The 22,589-nt window shown below is 39.6% G+C and overlaps 2 protein-coding genes across 4 annotated transcripts in view; one reads left to right on the top strand and one right to left on the bottom strand.

The window, feature by feature from the left end:
- LOC107311601 (collagen alpha-1(III) chain-like) overlaps nucleotides 1–4,020 on the bottom strand; it is a 25,608-nt gene extending 21,588 nt beyond the window's left edge. Inside the window, exon 1 of the mRNA XM_032443649.1 lies at nucleotides 3,877–4,020. Within this exon, the coding sequence (XP_032299540.1) occupies nucleotides 3,877–4,020 (144 nt within the window). The remainder of the gene's footprint in view (nucleotides 1–3,876) is intronic.
- TMEM242 (transmembrane protein 242) lies at nucleotides 3,909–22,589 on the top strand. Of its 3 annotated transcripts, none has more exons than XM_015858273.2 (4): nucleotides 3,909–4,130; nucleotides 4,774–4,874; nucleotides 8,199–8,336; nucleotides 13,473–16,251. In XM_015858273.2, exons 1-4 carry the CDS (start codon nucleotides 4,019–4,021, stop codon nucleotides 13,491–13,493), a joined length of 372 nt encoding a protein of 123 aa, XP_015713759.1. In that variant the 5' UTR covers nucleotides 3,909–4,018; the 3' UTR covers nucleotides 13,494–16,251. The 3 variants fall into 3 exon arrangements, with proteins under 3 accessions (XP_015713759.1, XP_015713757.1, XP_015713758.1); XM_015858271.2 differs by lacking the exon at nucleotides 13,473–16,251 and adding an exon at nucleotides 21,480–22,589 and having other exon boundaries at nucleotides 3,928–4,130; XM_015858272.2 differs by lacking the exons at nucleotides 3,909–4,130; nucleotides 13,473–16,251 and adding exons at nucleotides 4,186–4,611; nucleotides 21,480–22,589.

The following is a 22,589-nucleotide window of genomic DNA, read 5'->3' as shown; positions in this document are numbered from 1 at the left end:
AAAGAGAGAGACAGAGAATAATTTTATCTTCTGCTGCAGTAAATGTTAAAATAGAAAGGTGGACCTGGGCTACAAGAGATGACTGGGTATCCAGTGATCCATCATCCAAGCCTGTGCTTACACAAAAAAAAAAACGTAAAACAAAACTGTGCAAACTGATTGATTTCTTCACTTCCTCTTCTCTAAATGGAAAAACACCCCTCACATAAATCTTTGAAGCTACCTCAATCGATAGTTTTAAAATGTCTTCTGTTTTTCAGATGCAAAGCTCTTACTATAACTGTTCTTGTGTCTGACAGATGATCACTGATCTTGTCAGTATTTCTGTGGCCAAATTCTAGAAATCATTTGTCATGTAACTTTTCTAGAAAAGATCTGAGAATTGACTCCCAGTATGGAATTTCATACACCAGATTCTTAAGAGGCACAGCAGTAAGCAGTTTACTATCATAAAGTCAGACAGTACTGTTAGAAACAAAATCATAGCTTTAGAATGCTTCTTTTTCTTGTCCAACAGACCAGAAATTTGTTCTGAAATACTTAAGCAGCTTCCCCATGTCTCTGTATGTACGCAGAGCTATGGGTACCCTGTACTTTCAAATATCAAAGCCTTCAGAAATACAGGCAATGATCCAACTCAATGAAAGAGTAAAACCCAGCTCTCCCAAGAGCTAAAGAACAGCTCAAACGCTTTATTTTATCTCCTTCCAAAAACAGCATTTGGCTCTCCCAAATTCTTTTACATAATCAAATTCTGTTAACTGAACATGTAATTTTAACAAGTATTCAAATCAACCTCCTGTATATTTTGAATTGGATTTTCTATCTCCTAAACTGATGCTGTGCTTCATCTGCCAACCATCTCTACAGTGGCACTGAAGACTACTCTGGATACATGCTATCAGACACCTGGATAACTCAGGAAACATATTTATTATGCCCAAGCGCACTTAGAAACTGGCCCTTTCTGCTTTAAAGATCTGATTTCAACCTTGGTCCTTAAGTGCGACTTCACTGTGGATTGCCAGCATTCTCTGCAGTCCTGCACTTAGCTGTCTGCTTGTAAGAAGACGTGGAGCAGGAAAAACACAGGTCAGCATTATGTTAAGAAGTATGCACACGGTGATTGTATTTCTTGAGTAAGGAATACCACATATTCGTGATGATTATTAAAACAAACAAACAAGCTTAGGGAATGTGTTTATGGAAACCTGTTTCTTTTCTAGTTTTCTTAAATTTCTTTTTTCTTTTTAACAAAAGAAGGGCCCCACTGAAGGGCAGTCTACCAGCCACAGCTGCTTTGCCATGAAATTCCACATCCTGACTGCTGCAAACCTCAACACAAAGTAAGCATGCACACAGTGCCTAAACTCAGCACTCACAGTTTAATAATTCTGTCCAAATTCCTATGCGTAGTCAAATTAAACTAGTACAAGTAATGAACATTTCAACAGTACCATAACCTACTTATTTGCACACACATTTTCATGGCCTCATTTTAAGAAGCTTTGAATATTTGATCATTAAAATTGGTGTTTCGAAAAAAAAGGCCAACTTTTTGGAAGAAATAACTGAATTTTAAAGAAGATAGCTGGTTGTTTCTGTGTAGCTATATGTAGATCGCTCTGTTTGCTTGCCTACTGTAACAGTGACAGAGAAGGGAGAAGAGAAAATGCAAAGCTCTGGTGTAAATTGTACTTGAAAGAATTACATTATATTAAGTTATATAACAATCTTAATGGACGCAATTTTGCTGAACATCTCTCTATTTCTCTCTTTTAAAGCAAGACAATTTGTTTTATAACACTGAAAATTTTAAGTTCCTCAGAAAGACAGAGTGGATTTCATAGGTTTTATGCCCTACTTTAAGTCTCTGTGAATGATTAATAGAGACAGATCTTATCTGACTCTCTTAAATGTAGATTCTTGGCACTGTTCAAATAAAGATTAAATAACATTGCTATTCCTTTTTCTCATCTCTTTCTTCCTAGTCCTGGAGATTTGAAAGAAAGCGGTGACTTCTTGATTGATGTGAGCTCAAAAAACTATCCTGAGAAGAAAATCTAGGATTTTATCATCAAAGACAAAAAACAAGTTACCATCTCTCACAGCTCAGTGATTCCTCTTGCAGATACAGCAGTGGTCTTGGCACAATTTACAATCAAAATGTATGCATACTGTTGTTTTAGCTTTGTGCATACTAATAACATCTAAATATTAATGTATAGAATTTAGAATCATAGCATAGATTCATAGGCTGGAAGTGAACCTAAAGACCACTGAGTTCCAACCTTCCTGCTACAGGCAGTATTACCACCCACTAGATTAGGCTGCCCAAGGCCCTGTATTTATATCCTATTTGCTGCAGCCTTCGGATAAAACAAAAGGTAGTATATCCTCCCTTAATGCTGTCACCCTGCTGTTTGAAATTCCAAGGCCACCTTTTCCAAGAGGTTTTATTATTTGTGCTGGAATCAGAAAGAACTACAGTGCTGATGCTACTCCAAAACACACAGAATCATAGGCTCATAGAATTGCTCAGATTCAAAAAGACCTTAAATAACACAGAACCCAACCACAACCTAACCATACTACCCTAACAAACCACTGCTAAACCATGTCCCCGAGTACCACATCCAAACGGTTTTTAAACACATCCAGGGATGGTGACTCAACCACCTCCCTGAGGAGCCTATTCCAGTGCTTAACTACTTAAGTAGTTTTTCCTGATATCCAACCTAAACTTACTCTGGTGCAACTTGAGGCCATTTCCCCTCATCCTGTCACCTGTCACCAGTGAGAAAAGACCAACCCTGCTCTCGCTGTAAGCACCTGTCAGGTATTGGAAGAGAGCAGTAAATCTCCCATCAGCCTCCCTTTGCCCAGACTAAACAGCCCCAGTTCCTTCAGTCTCTCCTCATAGGGCTGATTTTCCAAGCCCTTCACAAGACTCGTTGCCCTTCTCTGGACCTGCCCCAGCACCTCCATGTCTTTTCTGTACTGAGGTGCCCAAAACTGAACACTGTGCTCAAGGTGAGGCCTCACCAATGCCTTGTACAGTGGCAGGATGACTTCCCTAGTGCTGCTCACCACACAGTTCCTGATACAAGCCAGGATGCCATTGGCCTTCTTGTCCACCTGGGCACACTGCTGGCTCATATGCAGCTGACTGTCCATCAGCACACCAAGGTCCCTTTCAAATATGGGATCTTGAGGTTCTTTCTCCCAATGGAGGAAGACTGACACTGAGGTGCTCTCAAGACAGAAAAACGGAGCCGGGGCTGATGATTCAGCTGTATGGCAGCGCATTTCTCTTCCATGACAACTGCTGCTTTGCTGTGTGAAACACTGTTCCACTGGCACAGCACATGCATTGCGAGGAAACGGCTTCGGATTGGTTTGCAGAAGTACCACCATCAGTAAGTTTCCCAAAATACCGATTTTTTGCCTAGCAACCCAGTCCCCTGCAATCAGGCCCCTAGATACGCGCTATAATCCATCACGAAGCGGTTCAAAGAAGGAAAGTGCGGAAGAAGCGCTTGTGCTGTGTTTAGCTGCGTGTTTTTCTCCCTCGGTGCGGTGCCGGATCCGAGCTGTACGTCAGTCACCCACACTGCTGTGGGAAGCAGCACTCACCGACACAGTGACACCGCCACGGGGCTTAAAACGGGACATACAATCTGGAACCTTAAAACGTATTTCAAAGCGACGACATCCGTCATGACAGCTCAACGAGTTTAGTTTCGCTGAGTGAAGTCCATGACGCTGTCACTGAGATTTACACAGAGATCCCTTCCGAATGCACTATAATAGCCACCTTCTACTAGAGGCTGTGGTTCCCGTGCATTCATCCCCCTGACAGACGTCCTGGGTTACCCCACGGAGCCCACAGCGGCTGCGCGACCCAGGAGGAGGAGGAGAAGAAGATGGAAGAGGAAGGGCGGCAGTGCGTCCCTGCCCCGCTTCTTTTCCTTCCGGGTTGGGTGCTGGTGTCGCCGCGTCCTCCCGCAGCCCGGCCATGGGGGATTCCCCACACGCCCCGGCTCCGCTGGATCCCGCGCTGGGAACTCCCCTTTCCCGGGGCCGTGGGAGCTCTTCGGCTTCCCAGGACGAGCTGTTCCTCATCAAAGGTGCAGGAAGCGCCTTTCCTCTCCTCCCCTCCCCTTCGGGAGGCAGCACGTGGGGCGTGCTTGGCCGAGATTTGAGAGGGAGCGCTGGGGATGTACGGGATGCGGGAGCCGGGGGACGCTGTCCCAGATGGAGGGTGCTCAGTCGTAGCCTCGGGGTTGTTGTTCTTGGAAAAAACATTAGAACATAAAGCTGACAATGCCAGAGAGAACACGTTACTTATAGAATGGTCTTCTGAGGCAGGTTTTCAGATGGCTGTCACCGGTGGTGCAGAAGGAGAAGCACATCTTGTAACGCAGAGCTGATTTTAGCATCTTGATTCTGGAGTGAGAGAGGCTGCAGAAGGAGCGTGGAAATTTGGAAGTGCTGTGGAAAGGCATCCTGGGATGTGGGTGACTTCTGCTTTGTGCAGTTTGCAAATAGATTCCTGCTATTTGTTTCCAAAAGGCTCCGTTTCAAGATATGTTTTCCTCCTTACCACAGGTAGTTCATATAAATAATTTGGACAACTGTTCCTTTCCCCTCAGCATATGCTGACAGACCTTCCTTTCTCAGGTGTTGCTTCCAAAACAGGTTTGTTTTTCTTTTTTTCCTCCCTCTAGGAAACAAGATATTAATTTTTATGTCTTAAACTTTTCTTGGCAGGTGGAATTTTCCTAGGTACAGTTGCTACAGCGGGAATGATAGCAGGTTTTGGTACCACACTTGCCATGGCAAAAAAGAAGAACCCAAAATGGTTCAGTAAGGTTTGTTCATTTAAACTGTTTTCCAGTTGCAATGCACAGGAAATAAAAAACAACAATGCATAAAGCGCTTTGTAGTAATGCTGATATACTTACAGTTTAGCTATGCAAAGTTGACAGCCAGAGCACCAGACTTCAAGTCAGTAGGAGTAGGATCAAACGTTTGCTAGGAATAGAGTATGATTTCTGGGTTGCTCAACTTAAGCACTGCAAAGTGTAGAAAGGAAATGATACTTCTTGTAAAGGTGTGATAGGTGAGTGATTGCAAAGGGGAAGGCTAGACTTTGTGAATTACATAACTGCCTATTGGGGTTGTCTGAGATTTTACCACCAAACAGGTAAAGATTACTTAAATTTATAGTTACTACAGGTCATTGGCTGTTATTAAAAATAACACATTATTTCAGTAATAGAAGAATAATAAGTAACTAAGGGTAATTGCATCCATATTAGACACTCAACCTCTAAATAACATTTTTTCCATTTAGGATGAGGCCATAGTTTGACAGATACTTCAAGCAAACATAAGCCAGCATTGCTGGTGAAAGTAGTACTCCAGCCATCTCAGTATTAATGCTGGGGAGAAATGCAAGTCTCCTTCTTTCAGCATCTTTGCTGGCTTGTGCCACCTTTTGTGTCCATGAAAATGCAGCACGCAAATCAGATCAGAAACAAGAAACAAACCCAGTGCAGTCTGTGACCAGTTCAAATAGTTGAATTAGAGAAAAAAATAAATAGCAGTTTAATGGAGAAGATGTAGCATCATGTCATCTTGGCTTCATGATTGGTTTCAGACCATATGACAAGAGTAGTCTTACAGAACAGCATCAATGTTACTGGACAGAGATAAAGCTGCAAATGAACTTCCATGTAATTGAAATTAAGTAAAAGGAAGTATTTGTAGAACCAGAGCCCAAATTTACTCAGAACTGAGAATACATAATCATATTTCATGATGAAACTCTGCAGAGACTTGCATTTAAAACATCTTTTGGGAAGGGGGAATGTGCATTAAATTTAAGTACTGAGGTGCAACAGCCTTCTTGTGAGAAATGTCCAGTTTTACCAGAATTTAGTTTTACTGTGGCTTAGGCCATATGAAACAGTGAATGCACTGAAAACAATCAACTGATGAAGCTGAATGTATTTATTTTAGGCACAGCTTCCTTTCAGACACATTCTTGTTCACAAGGAGGCAGTTGGAAAATTGAGGCCTTTCTCATTTCCTCCCATGTCCTCCAGAAATAAAATACATTAAGTGTGAAGTGTATATTTTGGGAAACAAACCAGCAAATCCTGCCCTGTGTTCTCCTGGCCTTTCCTTCTGATTTGAGCATTGTTCAATGGCACATTTTTTCAACTCAAATAGGTTTGTTTTGTTTTGTTTTTTACAGTATTGGAGCAGTAACAAAGAGAATACAAGGTCTACAATAACAGGCTCATGATTAAAACTGTTCTCCTAAAAATGTTCTTAGTTGCACCTTTTTCCCCCATGCTCTCATAGTATTCTACTGTTGTCCTCTTAATTTTTTAGCATTTCTTAATCAGCTTTTTTGATGCTCTCTGAACAGCATATTGGATAATCTTATAACAAATAGTTTACAGAAATCCCTGTCTTTATACTTGACATCCCTCAGGAATCAGCTTGGAACAGAACACTTTTTGACTGCTGTCAGTGAAACCAAATCAACCACTTCCACATAGCACTTCTTTTTTTTTCTTGAGACAATCCGGCATTTAAATAGTGGTTGAGTTATTTTTGCCAGCAGTTTTCACAGATAATGATTCCTATTTAAAGATTCTTTGTAGAGGATATTTTTGTCCGTTCTTTTTCCATCTTCCAAATGGAAGTTCTACGCTGTATATGTATAGGCTGTTGAAGCAGGAAAATGTCAGAAATCATCAGCATTTTTAAATCTACTCAGTACAATCTCTACTGAAAGAGTTAGGAAAGTTCATTAGCCGCAGGAAGGAAATAGTAAAACTCAGTTTAATGGTGTGGTTAGAGATCTATTGTGTGTGCCTGTGTATATATACATACTTAATGAACAGTATTAACAGTTTCCACTTTGGGATGTCCAAATAAGAACAAACAAGGAATAAAATGGATTTGTGTCCTTTGCATGCTGGTGTTTGTCCTTGAGTAACTGCCCAGAACTATATCCAAAAGACAAATGTTAATACTAAGCGCTGTCTGAGGATCATTTTAACATTTTGATGAATATAAAATTGGGAGGAAAAAAATCCAACAACCACTTATGCTTTTTCACTGCCCAAATACCATTCTAATAGACACGTACATGCATTTAGTTACATCAAAGAAAGAAGCTGGAAGAGACTAAAGCTGCCCTGTAGCAGCTAAGTACGGTGCAGGGGGCTTTGCCATCCAAGAATGGCTGGCTAGCAGCAAGCACTTGGTGTGAACTGACTGATGTGAGCCACCATGTGTTCGTGCCCTTCATAGCTGCACCCTGTATTGATGTGCTGTGACAAAGTTTTCATTGTGGCTGGGACTCTGTTTTGTGATTGAGACTCCATTCCTCATGGCCTGAGATGACTTTCTCAAGTGTTTCATACATTCACAACACATCTCATGGAAGACTCAAGCAGCAGAATCTCAAAAAACACCCACTGTTATTTTTGACAAAAATGGGAAGCGTGAAAATGGAGCAGTGCAATCTTTGTTGCCACTTAGTGAACTCCGCAGGGAAACGAGGCTTAATGTTGCTATTTGTTCTCTTCAAAACTTTCCTAAACAGCTTCTAGAACTCCTTCAGAGTTGCAGCTTCCCAAAGTTGGTCTCTCAGTCACTGTTACATTCCACATAAAGCTGAAAGATGCGCAGATTCCTCCAGTTTCCTAACCTACTATTACAGCAACTTAGACTTTTAGACAAAGACTTACAGGCCAGCAGTCATGCCCACTCACACCACCCCTGAAGAAATTGTACCAAGATCAGTTCTGTAAAAGGATTACGTTCCAATGCAGATGTCTTTGCTTTGATTCACTTGCAGCTTTTGAGTGGTGGGATAACTATCAGATTCTTGTGCCCATTAAACTGTTCATTTCAGCATCTTTAGGTATTAAAAACTCCCCTGGTGCTACTGGCAGTCATGAAAGCTGTTCCTGGGGAGAAAGCAGCTTATACATCCACTTGCTTGGAGCTTTGGGCCTGCTGGCATCCATAACAAGAGTTTCTGTTGCCTCACAACATAAACTGGCAAGAGAAGAAAAACTCTAGAGTAATAAGTTATCTTTTTTATTTCTATTTTCCTTTTTATCCAATTATTGTTCACTTGGTCTTGACCAGTCTGTTTTTGTTTCTAGGGTATTACTGCTACAGCTGCATTACCTGAGAGTGGCTCATCACTGGCCTTACGTGCCCTAGGATGGGGCTCTCTGTATGCATGGTGTGGAGTTGGATTACTAAGTTTTGCCATCTGGAAGGCTCTGGGTGTTCACAGTGTGAGTAGTAAATACAATCCTCCAAATACTGTATTTTTATTTCCAGAATTATTCATCATATTCTGTACTACTTCAACCTGGCAGTACCCTTGATTACCAGCACGTACAGTGACTAAACAGAGGGCTGTGTAGACTGGAAAGTAATTTTTGCATCATTTATAAATGGGATGTTGTGGAGAAGACAGTTTAAGGGGAAGAACAGTTCTGTCCTGCTTGTGCTTATTTGCACACATGTCAAATTCTTCAAAAAAGAGTCAGTGTTCTACTTTAGAGACTAAAATAGTGGTTGCAAACTTTCGGCATCCTTTGCTTATTGAATTGAAGGCTACCCCCAAATCCTTTCCTTATAGCTTTCTGTCTGTCCAAGTTCTATTTTCTACATCAGGACATTGAGGACGCAAGAAAAATAGGGATGAAGACAACTTTCTTTCTAGGGCATTTCTGTAAGGTGCAAAGGGATAGAAGTTAGAGGATTTGTGCATAACAGAGTGATGTACCATGATGTGCCTCATCAAGGCAAAGAAACTTAGGAAGCATCTGTATGCCCCAATGGGCAAAGGCTATCCTTAATAAAGTGCTTGTGTTCCAGTATTTCACTGTGTACAGTGTGAACACTGGAGTTCATGTAAACATTTTGGTTTGCCCCTGGTAGTGAACCATGACAGAAGAAACACTCTGTAGATGGCAGAGCTCCATTTCCTTTTAAAGGGTGGGAGTGAATAAACTTTCCTTAGCATCTGTGAAAAATTACTTCTATTTCCAGCAGAGCATTTCACAATCTCCCAACACTAAAAGCAGCAATATATTGCTCCACCTTAACGCTATTCTCATTAATACCTTAATTCAAGTTCTCACTTGTCCACTCTGCTAGTAAATCCTGTGAGTTAGCCATTTGGGTCCTGTGACAATCAAAAAGATCAGTGTGATGGAATAGCGACAGAAAAGGTGTCATGGCAAAGGGACTAGTGCAATAGAAAGGTATCACAAAAGAAAAGCACTCACCCATCTCTGAAGATCTAGGCTCGCAACAGAAACTCCACAAGGAAAGGATCTCCAACCAGAGACACTTCCCCAGTGGCAGTCAGCCCTTAAATGAGGTCTAAGAGAGGTGCAGCCAAACTCCACCTCTTCCAGTCATACAGCTGAATTGCCTTCACCTGTGCTCCCAGGGCTGACTGGGTCCTTTCCCCAGGTGTTCAATCAGTGATTCAGGCCATGACTCAACAGTTACCATACTGGTCCCAACATGCACAAATTCCTTGGTTTCTAATGTTGATTCTCAGTAAGAGCCAATAAGGGAAAGCACAACATAAGATGCAGCTATAATGCATTTTGTTTGTACTCAAGTCCTGCTTGTCAGGCTGTAGTGGAATAACAGAAAAATGAGAAGAGCAAGCACACCAATTTATACTCTCTCTGTGCTAAGCTGTAGCCATCTGCTGAATTTACTGTTACTTAAATCATCAGCCAAAAGGATTCACTTCACACCATGCTGCTGATTCTTGTTTTCACTCAGAGTACTTCTGGTCCTGCTGAAGGACAGTATGACCCTTGTCAGCAACTTATGTTAACTGTTTGTCAGTAAGCTTAAATTTTGTCTATGTGGAAAATGCTGACCCAGACCCACAGTAGCTTGGTTTTCTTGTGAGGCTGCTTTCACTGAGACTGTATGACAGGGAAGAAGAACACAAGCTTGAAGTGGCTAAGCCCAGGAAATGTCTCAATCTGACAGCAGGATCTCGTATTGTTAAGGGCACAGCAGCAGTGCAACTAGCTAAGCATTTATCATCAGAAAGTCATTCTTTATTATATTCTGTGTTGCATCAGTCTTGAAAGGAGATACAGCAAACTGCACCTTAAGATGCTCTTGCAAACGCCTTTTGATATTGGTTTCTTTATGTGGAATGCTTTTGTTCCACAACATGGCACAGTTAGAACTGCAGACACTGAAAGAAGTAGATTTCTGTCAAGAGGCTGGTGTTGCAAATAATTTTGAACAGCCCTCTTTCCCTCTGCTTTTCACTGACATATTTATTGCTTCTGCTATAGATTTAAATTCCAGTGGGGAGAAGGAGACTCATAAAATAGTGCTACTCATTACAGCATAAATGCAAATTTACATTTATAAGGTTCTGCCAAATATTTCTTTGTCCCATTTTATTGAATATGTTAAATATATGTTTAAAATTACCAGAAGTACAATATCAGAAGTGTGTAAAAGATTAAATATTCTGACCAGATAAAAGGGACTCCAGAAATATAATTCTAAATAACAAGCCATTTTTTATTGTCATTGACACTTTGAATGCTGCTTTAACATAACAGGAAGAAATACTATCTCAAGGTGTTACTTTTGTGCATGAAGTATCATCTTCATGAGCACCTGAGGTTAAGTGTTACAAGCTGGCTGGCACATCATTAGTTCTGGATTCCTAGGTATATGCTTATCTTGAGAAAGGGCTTTCCCATTTAAGAGAAGCACAATAACTTTGAAAATTCTTTGTCTCTGCTTCTGTAACAACAATAATATACTAACAATCAGTCAATTCCAATGCTAACTTTTAGGGACACACAAGATACATTTGTTGAAACTAATTGTTGTTTGTTAGTCACAAAAAATAATTTTCATTCTGTGTGAAAATATTTATTAGAGTTACAGTAAAATAAAATTTCTTCATATGTTAACTTTTAGACCACAAAAGCTACTGCAGATTCTATGTTAATCTCAACATTTTCAAATGAACATTTTAAGTTGAACAACTTGAGAAGAATCTTTTGTAGGCTTACCTGAATACAAATATCTTGATTCTTCAGTGTAGTTTAATTCTGTGAAAACCATCACTCAGTGACAATTGCAGGTTCCCCATACCACAGATGTGAAGAATTTGAAGTTTCAGTTTCAAGCTAAACACACTGTATATATATCTGAAAGCTCTGACTTTAAAGCAAACATTAATTTTTGAAAGTGCTGTTTTATATGTGACCTTAGAGAAACCTCAATTCATCTTGATGCCTTCAATTTTTGTGATCTTAATAACTAAACTTTTGGCAGCTGAACAAGGAGAAGAGCTTGCTGCCCTGCTCCTTCAGCTTACTGCCTTCAACAATAACCAGCTGCCTCTGGGGTGTGCTAATTAGTGGTCTACTCCTTCTGCTGACCTCTCTCAGCTGGGCACTGACTTCATTTAAGAGCTGCTGGTAATATTGATAACAATGTTGTCAACAGCTCATATGGTGCTTCAGTATTGTTAGGCATTATAAAGTTTTAATTGTAAACACCACAGATGTTTCATTTAGCAAACAAAAAGGTTTCATCTGTCACACATAAAAGTACATTAATTCTACTGTGCTCTCAAATCCATTGCCAGCTCTGTCCTTGTGGTTGTCTTGGCATGTTCTCAGTGAGCAGAGGACTGACTTTCACTTACAGTCTGGAGGAGTGCTCTGAGTCAAGTGAAACCAAGCCGCTGTGTTGTTTAATGCCTAGTACTGTTTCAGGGTGTAAAACATGGTAAGAAGCCACAGTGGAAAATCAGATGTGATGGCTCGGACATCTCACAGCAATGTCTGGCTAGCCAACTGGGCTACTGAGCAGTTCCACCCCTGATTGATCAACCCATGTGAACTGCTGAAGGTCATGCACACCACAGCTTGCTTTGACTCTAAAGGAGGAGAAAGGCAAAGCTGGGCAGTACATTTGGAGAGGTGCAGCCAATAGTGTGTTCCATGCCACTTGAACCCTGCTACTTTGGCCACACTCTGGTTTGAAACAGTGCAGTGCTGAACTGGTGTGAATGAATGCTTGTCAGTGTGCCTGCTGTGAGACCTTTCATAGCTGCCTGCATAGGAAGAAGTGGTGAGCATCTTCCACACACCAGAAAGGACAAAGCTAAACCCAGCAATGGGACTGCTACGATGGGATGTATAGTTGTCATGCTTTCTTTTTAAGAAAAAAAAAAGTCTATATTATCAGACACCTATCTGCTATACCCACCTGCGCAAAGCAGACTCCCCATAGGGCTTGGTGTGAGATGGCAGGGCATGTGAGCCTCACACACCTGGCCAAAGGGCTTGGGGATGTGTTTGTAGTTTGTTCTGCACTGCAGCTACATCTGCTGGCAGAGGGAGAGAATGCCACTACATTCAGTGTGTTCTTAAAACAGCACTGTCACAATGCCTCCTTCCAGCTCTCAAATGGCCTTATTGATAAGGGTGGTAAGCCTACCGATTTTTATGTTAGTATGAAAACTCAGGAGTGGTAGTAAGCAACTGATCTTTATGTCTTGGTAAGGGATATAAAAAATTTTATGCAGTCTCAGGATGGGTTGTTAATATCCCTTGGCTGCAGTTGTCACTGTTGTCATCTTCGAATAGGCTGCTAAGTAATAAACCCTACTAAATTTCAGTGAGCTCCTGTCCCTAAAATAAAAAGTGACGGGTCAGTGAGGACTTGGTTTGATAGTGGTTTAAATCCTATTTTTTATTAATGTAAAAGAGAAATCTTCAATTTCAGAACCTAGGATGGTTTTCTCTTTTCACGTATATTGGGCCCCATGCAGAAATTATCCAGATGTTGTAAACATTTCATTAGCATGTCACTAGCATGTGACTTTTTAACTAACTTCCAGTGAACTCTTAGGAAAGCAGTCCATCTTTGATGATGATGATGACTTGATGATGATGTATCAGCAAGTGTCACTGACCAACAGCGCTGGGCCATTGAAGCAGTTTGGGCCACAGGCTCTAATACCTACAAACATTCCAGGGGATATTTTAAATTTGAGCTGACTCTAGCCTTGTCCCATGATGTGAATGCCTGCTTGCAGCTGGAGTATGCTAGATGTGCATAGAAGACATCTCCAGTTTTGTTTCACCCTAAAGACATCCATTTGGGGTGTTCTGAGTCTGGTCAGCTCATGGCTGATATGCACAACTGGGAGATTCACAACCAAAGCACTTTCCTGGTCTGAACTCCAGTGTTCACTCAGACACGCCTGCAGCCTCCCACTGTGAGGCACTTCACAGAACAGAAGAATGTATGTATTACTAAACACGGGCCTAACAATTGAAATATAACTTTGAACAACAAGTATATTTTCTACCTAATAACTTTCATATCATGGCATTATCTTTTAGACTCCTGGCACAGCGAGCTGACTGTATCCTGATGGATAACACAGAGGTGCTGAAAATAATTTTGTAGAAAATAATGGGTTTGGCGTATTTTTCATTTCATTAAATATAAGAAGTCATAAGAAGTTGTTTCATGTTCAGATCTTTGGTCACATCTGGTAGAGCTGTGATTCCTCCTCCTGTGTTACTAGCCGCCCAGACAATGTATTTATAAGCATTGGGTTATCAGAGGTAAGAAGGAAATGATCAGAAATTAGTCCTTTATAAATTATTTTCTGATGATAAATTGTCTAAACTTTGTGGCACTTAGGCAGTTCTAGTCTCAGGTATGTCCTTGAAAACACATAGAGCACTGCCATTTACAGCTGTGTCTGCGAGGATTAAAGGGGACCTGCAGTTGCAATACTTGAAGAAATTTATGGTCACAGCATAGTCCTGGAAATATATTATTTTGTCTCTGAACAAGGCCCAAGTTCCATTGTTTTATTTCTGTGATACTACTTCATTTTGATCTTTAATTAAGCTAAAGTTATAGTAAAATAATAAATTAAAAGCCTAAAGCAAAGCAGGGCTGCAGTTGGAGTGATTTATCTGGTCTGTCTCTTGCTGTTTCCTTTGCTGCTTAAACTGGTGTTTTTTGAAAGGCAGAAGCATAGCCTGTCTGTACAAGCAAGATACACACCATGGTGATCCCTTGCTTTATTTGATGAGTGAAATGCATAGGGTCTACCTTTGTGATATAAATTATTCCCTGTTCTTTGAAAAGGTCTTCCTGACCCATCCCTCTATCCCCAAGTGTTTCGTTCTTCTTAATCCTCAACCTGCTGACTTCAGGGAGTTGCAGAGTCTGATTCCCATGTAGCTGACTGTCAGCAGTATGTTGTTTAAAAATGTTTTGCATTCAGTGTACTTATTTCACAGGAATAACTGATGTCGATAATCCTATTAAGCTGAATTCCAGTTTGCTTACAGTTTGATTGCTGTTTGTCAACAGGACCAAATCCTTCGAAAATGTTTCACAGTTTTCTAGAAGTTGCAGTTAAGTTGTAAATCCTCCCTTTAGATAAGCAGCTTTTCTTTGCATTAAAAATTTGCAGCTGCAGAGTACTTGACGGATATTAAAACCTATCTATGAATGCTTCTTGTTCTTTTGAATTATTATTATTTTTACATAACAGGGACTGTGAGCCTTCTTTTAAAAGCATAACAGTGTTTCAGCACTGTCACACTGAGCCATGGAACAATTAACAAGCAAGATAAATTATGCTTTAAGAGCCCTTTTGCTCTTTATGCCCTCAATAAATTTCCTCAGAAATGAAAGCATTTGTTCTCCCAAGGGAAGAGGGCCAGGATGATTCATATGTAGGTTTGTTACTTGTATATCTGTTCTATGGAAAGCTGAAAAAAAAAATACTGAGAACTAGTAATTTGTGACTAATACAGATACAAAATATTAGTTATCATTTTTATGGTGACTCCTGATGAAATATCCTCTTTTTCATCAATCTTAACCTTTAAAATATTAGCAATCTAATACAATTGCACAGCTGTGTAGAGACATCCAAGGCAATTAAAAGCAATACAGAGATTATATGCTTGCTATGGTTTTGTTGGTAAGGACAAGTCCAATGCCAGGTTCTTTTATCTAGAGGAAATCTGCCTTCTGAATACTCATTCCAAGCAAAACAGTGCTAACATCACCCCATCTATTTTGGGAGATACTTGATATTATTTTTGAGACTGTACTCACAAGTACATTATAAATACAAATGAGGACTGGGTCTAAGGATGGATGATTTTAAAAAATAAAATGCAATTACAGAGACATAGTCGTCACAATTGTTTGCCATCCATAAATAATACTAAGATGTACAGATCTCAATCAAATACTGACATTTTGCGGAAGCTAAATTTTTTATGCTATTTTGTAGATGTCCAAATGCTGCTACAAAAGCATTGTATCCTCTAGAATCATTCTAGGATCATCCGAGAATCATTCTTAGATGTTTTTATTGCTATTATCTTTTAACTTTAGTTTTATTTAATCCTATTCACGATGTTTCTCTTCCTTACCATGCTTGATTTATTATACATACTTGACTGCATAATAAAATAATCAATAATAATAATTCAAATGTGCTCAGTTTTTTAACATCATTTTACTTCCTCAATGCTTATTTAAATTCAAGGAAGATTTAGTACCAGTACAAATTAACACTTCCTCCTTCTGTTTATACACATATTGTCTGTACTGCTTGTATTACCTAATTACTTCGGTGTGGAGAAGAGTTGCCTTCACACATATGTACTGCTTTTATTTTACACAAGGAGTAGAAGATATATACAAGAAACCTGTGAACTTTGTTCATTCTTGATAAAGCAGAATACTTATTTGAAGAATAAGATCATCCTTTTCTTAGTGGAAAGCTGCTACATCTGCACTGTCTTTAGGGGAATCTGTAAGGAAGCATTTCAAGAGTATAAGAAGACAGTAACTATAGCTCTCTTGGGGAATTATTTCAGTGTCTCGGAAGAGACTTGTCAATGTCAGCTGCCATCAAACTGTTGGGAAGTTAGATAGGCCTTCCAGTTCTTGAAGGCAGCTTATAAACAGGAGGGAGACTGACTTTTTACACAATGGAATAATGGTAGGACAAGGCAAAATTACTTCAAACTAAATATGGGGAAGTTTAAGTTACATCTTAGGCAGAAATTCTTCACTCAGAGGGTGATGAGGCATTGACACAGGCTGTCCAGAGAAGCTGGGGTGTCCCATCCCTGGAGCAGCTTGAGACCAGGTTGGATGGGGCCCTGGGCAGCCTGAGTTGGCGAGGGGCAGCCCTGCCCACAGCAGGGGGTTGGAACTGGGTGGGCTTTAAGGTGCCTTTCAACCTAAAGCATTCTGTGATTCCATGATAGAATAAAACAATACTCAGTCTTTGGTTGAATGTTGCCTCTGGAGCAGTTGCGGGTTTCTGGAAGTGAACAAGTGGATCAGCACACTCCATGGCTCTGTGTAATGCAAACTACAAATGTATGACTAAAATCTAAATAAAAGCTTACTTGATTGTTGTAAGTTTTTATGTTGCATCTCAGTACCATGGCATCTTCAAGTGTGGCAACATGGCCATGCTCATCATGTACTCCTGTCCTCATGCAGGTTGCTCTGCTTACCTGAAAGTGCTTGGTTGTCCACATCCTGACTCTATACAGAAAGAGCTCCAGTGTGTGGCCTGCACACAATTCAGTCCCATTGTGGGCATCAAGCTTGTGACTTGCTTAAGGCTGAGGCTTTGATTCTCACTGTCTGCTTTTCTCAACCATTGCTGTCATTTCTGGATAACGCATACTGGGAATTCCTGGTCATACAGAGGAAAGAATGACTCAGGTTATCTTTTGACAGATTTTCTACCTACTTGCAGACAATTAATGTTTTTCATTCAATTCGGAAATCCAAATTACAGAGCATGAGAGCTTGTGCAGTGGGAACACTCATCCTGATGCTTTGGGTCCATTAACTAGCATGCTTCATACATTTATATATTTAACTGTTTTAAATTGTAGATTACATTAGTGTTTCAAATTGTGCAGGATGACTAAGGAGAAATGAGTAACATGCCATAAAAGACTAATCGTGTGGATGTCCTTTTTGAGGAACCCAGATTAGAAATTAAGACTGCAGAAATAAATTGAATGTTCCTCAGTGGCTTTTAAAAAAATCACTCAATTTTTCTGCATCACATGAAAGCCTTTTGCAACAAGATGGTGTCATCTGAACTCTGTGCCATTGGTTTTGTTTGGAAGTCTGGCGCAGCATCACTGAAATCAATAGGTACAGGCTTGAGACTGAAACGCTAACATTGTCTGCTTTGAGATATCGTCCCTGGAACAACTTAAGCTCTTGGCCTTCTATTTCAGAGAGATCATCTTGGTTATTCACGGAATGTTAAGGCATACTCATATTGCTCTAAGTATAAAGAAGTAACTGTTTTTTAAGACTGTAGTTTACAAGACTACTACCCTCGTGTATATAAATGAAAGTCACTTTTTCCCATTGAGCACAAATAACTAAACACCTCTTTTATTTTTCATCTTCTTCCTCTTACTACAGAGGTGTAGAAACAAACTTCCAAGCTACCAGTTAAGAATCCCAATACTGGGAGCTAAGTGCCATTCGCACAGAAATTACACTGAAGTGAACTGCGACGTGCTCATGATGTAGAGCAGGTGCCTTACCAGTGAGAGATGCATGGATTCTGAGTAACCTGAACACCTTTACCAGTGAAGTGTAAGATCCAAGAATGTGAACCAGAGCACTAATTTCTGTGCTTACTGTAGAGGTCAGTGTGCAGGCTGGCGCAAGGTGACCTGCAACAAGCACTCCATTTTACTGTGGCAGTCAGAGAATTGCCTTCAGCCAGCAGGCTGTCTGCTCTGCTCTTGGAGTGCTGTAAGGGTTCAGTGCATGCTGTTTTCCACAAATAACCTGCTATTTCTGTACTCAGACCTTGGTAAGCGTTTGCTACCAAGAGCAACAGCAATCACTTTAAGATTTGGGAAAAGGTAGCAAGAACAATCCTCTCAGATGCTCTTAAATCTAAGGCAGCCTGTCTCATCTTGGTTCCTTGTGAGGTGAAAGGTGGCTGATGAGAATGTAAGGCCTGGACACGCTGTGTTGTGCTCTCAGTCAGTATTCCAGTTCAGGGGATCTAACCTCATTTCACTTGGAAGATAATGTACAAGGTACTAAAATAAGAAACTAATAATTTCTAGAATCTGGGTTGGCCTATTATGAATGTCAGACATTAAAGAAAACATTTCTTTGCAAAATTTTCATTCTAGGATTCAAATAGACTTTTTTAAGCCTCCCTTCCATTCATTTTAATATGAACGGCCACGTAAGTGCTCTCTGTAATAGTGCTATCCCAATTTTTGTGTGACATTCTGTCAACGATGTACATTAAAAAGACATTATTAACTGGAAGATGCTTTTAGGTCCCCATATTTTTGCCACCTGAGGCAGGATCATTAGGTTAAGATAAGAAAATAACAGTGATCTGTAGCTATTACAGATTATTTAATGCAGCAAGGTAGATGATACCCTTTTAGAAAGAAGCCTGACAGTCAGAGGTGGAACAGTTACTGTAATTTATTTGGCAAGAAAAAACAGTATCAAGCTTTGCAATGCCTGTGATTAAAAATAAGAAAAAAATCACTTGAGTGAAATTCACTTCTGAGAGTTGCCTCCAGGAACAGAGAATGCTGGAATGTTAAACCAAGAAATGTGCTGCAAATTGTTTATGTGCCACCGGGTTCAGAAGCAGGGTTTGAGAGAGTGGTCTGCGATCCTGAAGGCAGCCAAAAGAGGTAGAAATACATTCAGCTTTTAGCGCTTGGTTCACTATACTATTAATTGGAGACATCACAGTTGAGCCGACTGCCCCAGGGTCAGTGTGCCTGACAATCATAAATAAGCTGCTAGTACAATAAATTATTTCTGAACGTTCTGGTATTTAGTACGTAGGCATATTACCTTTTCTAACTAAATTAATGCTTGTTGATTTGAGACCACTGGCGTGTGTATTATGGAATCTGGAAGAAATACAGGTGATTTCTGGGTTGGGGAGAGGAGAAGAGACTTCTACAAGCAGTTTATCTCTGAAAAAAGGCAAGGCAAGACATGGGTTCTGAATTGCGGGGTTTCCCTCCTTAATCATGGTGTGGTATCCATATGATATAAAGCCAGGTTAGTGATCTTCACAAGAAGCTCACTCCAGTGCACAAGGCTGACTTGATACCAGAAAATCCAGTTCACAGAAGGATACCTCATTTGTATCTTTACTGAAAAAATTTTACCTTCCCTACAGGAATCCTCTGAGGTTGTGGTAGGCCTGAGACAATGCTACCAACCAAATGCAATCAAGAACAAGTGTTTTGTCAGTATGAATTAGTTTGGAGGCCAAATTTATACTAAATACAGGTTGGTCAATCAACAGCCAAGGTACAGAGTGCATGGTCAATGACTGAGAGAAGTCACAGCCTAAAATTTGATACTAGAAGGATTCACAAGCAGCAGATGCTGACACTGGGAGGGAAGGAACTGTGTTGCAGTTTCCATCATGACTTATGTCTATATACACTGGTCCCACTCCATCAGAGAAAGGCATTTTTGAAGTCTGCTCCATGTTTTTAGGCAGTGTGGCTAGGGAGCTGTAAAGGAGCTTTGAGTAATGGGAGGACAGTGGCCAGGATTTGAAAATACATTGAGTTTATGTAACTAGCAGAACTTGGAAATGGAGGAAGAAACTCAAAAGCTGATGGTATTAGTGGTGCACATGAGAAAGAAATACCTCAGAAATGCTATTTGAAGCTCTAGTGAAAAAAATATTGCACTCTCTTACTGGGAAGAGAGAGAAAAAGAATAAAAGTCTGCATGTATTACCAGTTACATTGCTTAATGTATTACTCAAAAACTATTGTGGAGAGAAATAGTAGGATGTAGGATTTTTAAGTTGCATAGAAATGAAAACTTCAAGTAATTGTAGCTGTGGCATTTGTATTGTGAACAAATTGACCCCAATCAGGCACCTCGAGAAGACACCAGGTATTCTTAGGCTCATGCCAGTCACTGTAGAGAACACCTTTCCTAAATAGCTGACAACCTAAGGCATAATGTTGAAAAGTCAATTCACAGTTGTGATCAGCTTAGTATTACAATTTATTAAAGTAGCTCACTGTCCAGCATGGGAATCAGAAAAGAAGAAAGTCTGGAGAAAAAAGTAAAACAGTCAAACCCATGAACTGCAATTAAAAATATTTTGTACAGAAGGCGGTCATGAAAACAAATACAGATGCTTACAAGAGTGAAGTGATGGCCTTAGGTTTGGCATTGCTTGTAATGTGGTTTTACAAATAAGCATCAGAATCTGAGGAGATAAGGCAGAAGAAATTTATCACAGGGACTTGAGAATGAACAAAAAAAGGCATTAAGTATTTCACATTCTGTCTGTTTGCTAAAGGAAAATTGCTTTTCCAGAAAATGAGTTGCTTTTACCTGCAGAACATAAACTAGCATTCTGAGAAAAGTCTGAGTACTCTTAAACCTACATTTGATAGCAGTTTTAGTGCTTTCTAGATACTTTTTTTTCTTTCTTTCAGAATAGATTTGTAGTATTTTATTTTCCAGTCAAGCTTGCTTTGAGCATCGTGGACCAGCATAATAAAATAGAAGATATTACTTTTGGAGCAGCCCTCATATGTAAAAATATTGGAAGAAGAGAATCCATTAAGTCTGAACAGTAACACCAAATAGAAGTGATTTTTAATGAAATTAACTCTCAGTTCTGGCCTGTCAGGACAATAGAATCAGCCATTGGTGATAAAATGGTTACCATAAATATTGATTTGGTTTTAATGCATTAATATACCAAATATAAAGACAGCCATCTTTCTTCTTCATAGCACACATTTTAATTTACCGATAAAGGAAGAAAAGCATGGTCCTATGTATAACTATGCATTTTCTTTTCCTACCTATTAATATATAAATTTTAATAACATTTTCTTTAATCTCCTGTATCTATATTGTTGGATAAACCAAAACTGTCCAAGCAAACATTTTCTTGAATGTTGTTCTAAAATCCTCTAACAGACCTATTATAACAGACCTTTAATCTATATAAAGTGCAGAATAAGGCACTGCATTGAAAATATGGCTGCATTCTATTGAAGTAATTTTACATCAAACAAAAAATTACTTATATATATTTACATAGATATTCACACAATAGCTCATGTTATGGTAGTGAATCATTCAGACAAGTGGTCCAAGTTAGACACCCCTGTGTGATTCTTTAGATGTGGGGATAGAGGAGCCAGTATAATTAGAGGGTATGTCTTACTTTGCTGGTATTTTTAAGGCCTTTTTACATGTTCTTTACCTCAAACAGCTATGTGGAATAAGCCTCTTATTAATAGTTGACTACTTTTATTTCTTAACCTCTTTTATAGATGAAAGAGTTCCGAACTAAAATGCAGTCAATGTTTCCAGCAATTCCGAAAAATAGTGAGTCTACTGTTGAATGGGAAGACTTACTTAAATCAAAGTGAAAGAATCAGAAGCATTTGGAGATGGCTCTTTCAGCAAGAACGGGAGCAGAAGCAGCAGAAATTTCTCATCTGGATAAAAGAGAAAAGAAAATCAGACTGAGAACTTACCGATGGAGTTCACTGAACCTGGGGACACTGGTTAACGTCTTAGTAGCAAGAGAATTAAAATAATAATTTATACTTTATTTCTTCAGCGTGCTTGGTTTGGTTGATTTGTGAGAAAATGAACCTTCTGAGGTAAGTTGGTTCCAACTTGAAAAAAGACTGTAAGTTATGAAGACTTAAATAAAAAAAAAAACTTTAATCATAAATATGAGGACAAAATCTCAATAAACTTTTACCCCATCCTGCCTCTTAAGAGTGATTTTAGGGAACTTCTCTAGGAAACAAGGAACAGTGCTTTCAGTGCCATTTACATGCATCATTAGGAATGTAAACATCAAGAGAATTATCAAAGGTCCATCAGTGGGCCTGAAGATAAAGGTTACAGTGCACTCTTCTAAAATAAAGGAGGTATTTCAAGTTGTATCAAAGAAAGTGTCTAAGCCAAGCTGCTTTTGTCTGATTGGAAAGTTTAAACCATCAAATACAGAGGTAATGACCTGCTGAGTTCCTCTGCAGAGCAGCAGTGGAGATCTCAATGAAGTGCACTCTTTTTTCAGCTTTTTTATTGCATCCCACAATTGTGAATCTAACAGTTTGTATAAAATATTTGTATGAATATTGTAAGTGAAAAACATATAAAATATAAAGTGAAAAATATATAAAATAGCATTATGTCCAGTCTGACCTATGCAACAGATATTTTCAGCCAACAACGTGTGTGTTTTCTGGGGGGCATTTTTCAGTGTTTCCTGTGGCTCTTCTATCAGGAGAAGCAATGTGTCATTTTCCCACACTGCAGTAATCTCATAAGGCATGGGCGTAAAGTAGGAAGAATAATGTTGTACTCAAACACTGTATTTGCAGAACTGTAGATCTGTAAAATTGCAGAATTAAATAAACAACAAT

The sequence above is a fragment of the Coturnix japonica genome, chromosome 3 (genome assembly GCF_001577835.2).
Source record: "Coturnix japonica isolate 7356 chromosome 3, Coturnix japonica 2.1, whole genome shotgun sequence".
Lineage (NCBI taxonomy): Eukaryota > Metazoa > Chordata > Aves > Galliformes > Phasianidae > Coturnix > Coturnix japonica.
This window is presented reverse-complemented; position numbering and strand designations above follow the sequence as displayed.

Bases quoted from the DNA above. Each gene is read 5' to 3' on its own strand.
- TMEM242 (XM_015858271.2), top strand. From the start codon at position 4,019: ATGGGGGATTCCCCACACGCCCCGGCTCCGCTGGATCCCGCGCTGGGA. The intron at 4,131-4,773 runs GTGCAGGAAGCG...TTTTCTTGGCAG, and splicing joins CGAGCTGTTCCTCATCAAAG to GTGGAATTTTCCTAGGTACA. The intron at 4,875-8,198 runs GTTTGTTCATTT...TTTTGTTTCTAG, and splicing joins ACCCAAAATGGTTCAGTAAG to GGTATTACTGCTACAGCTGC.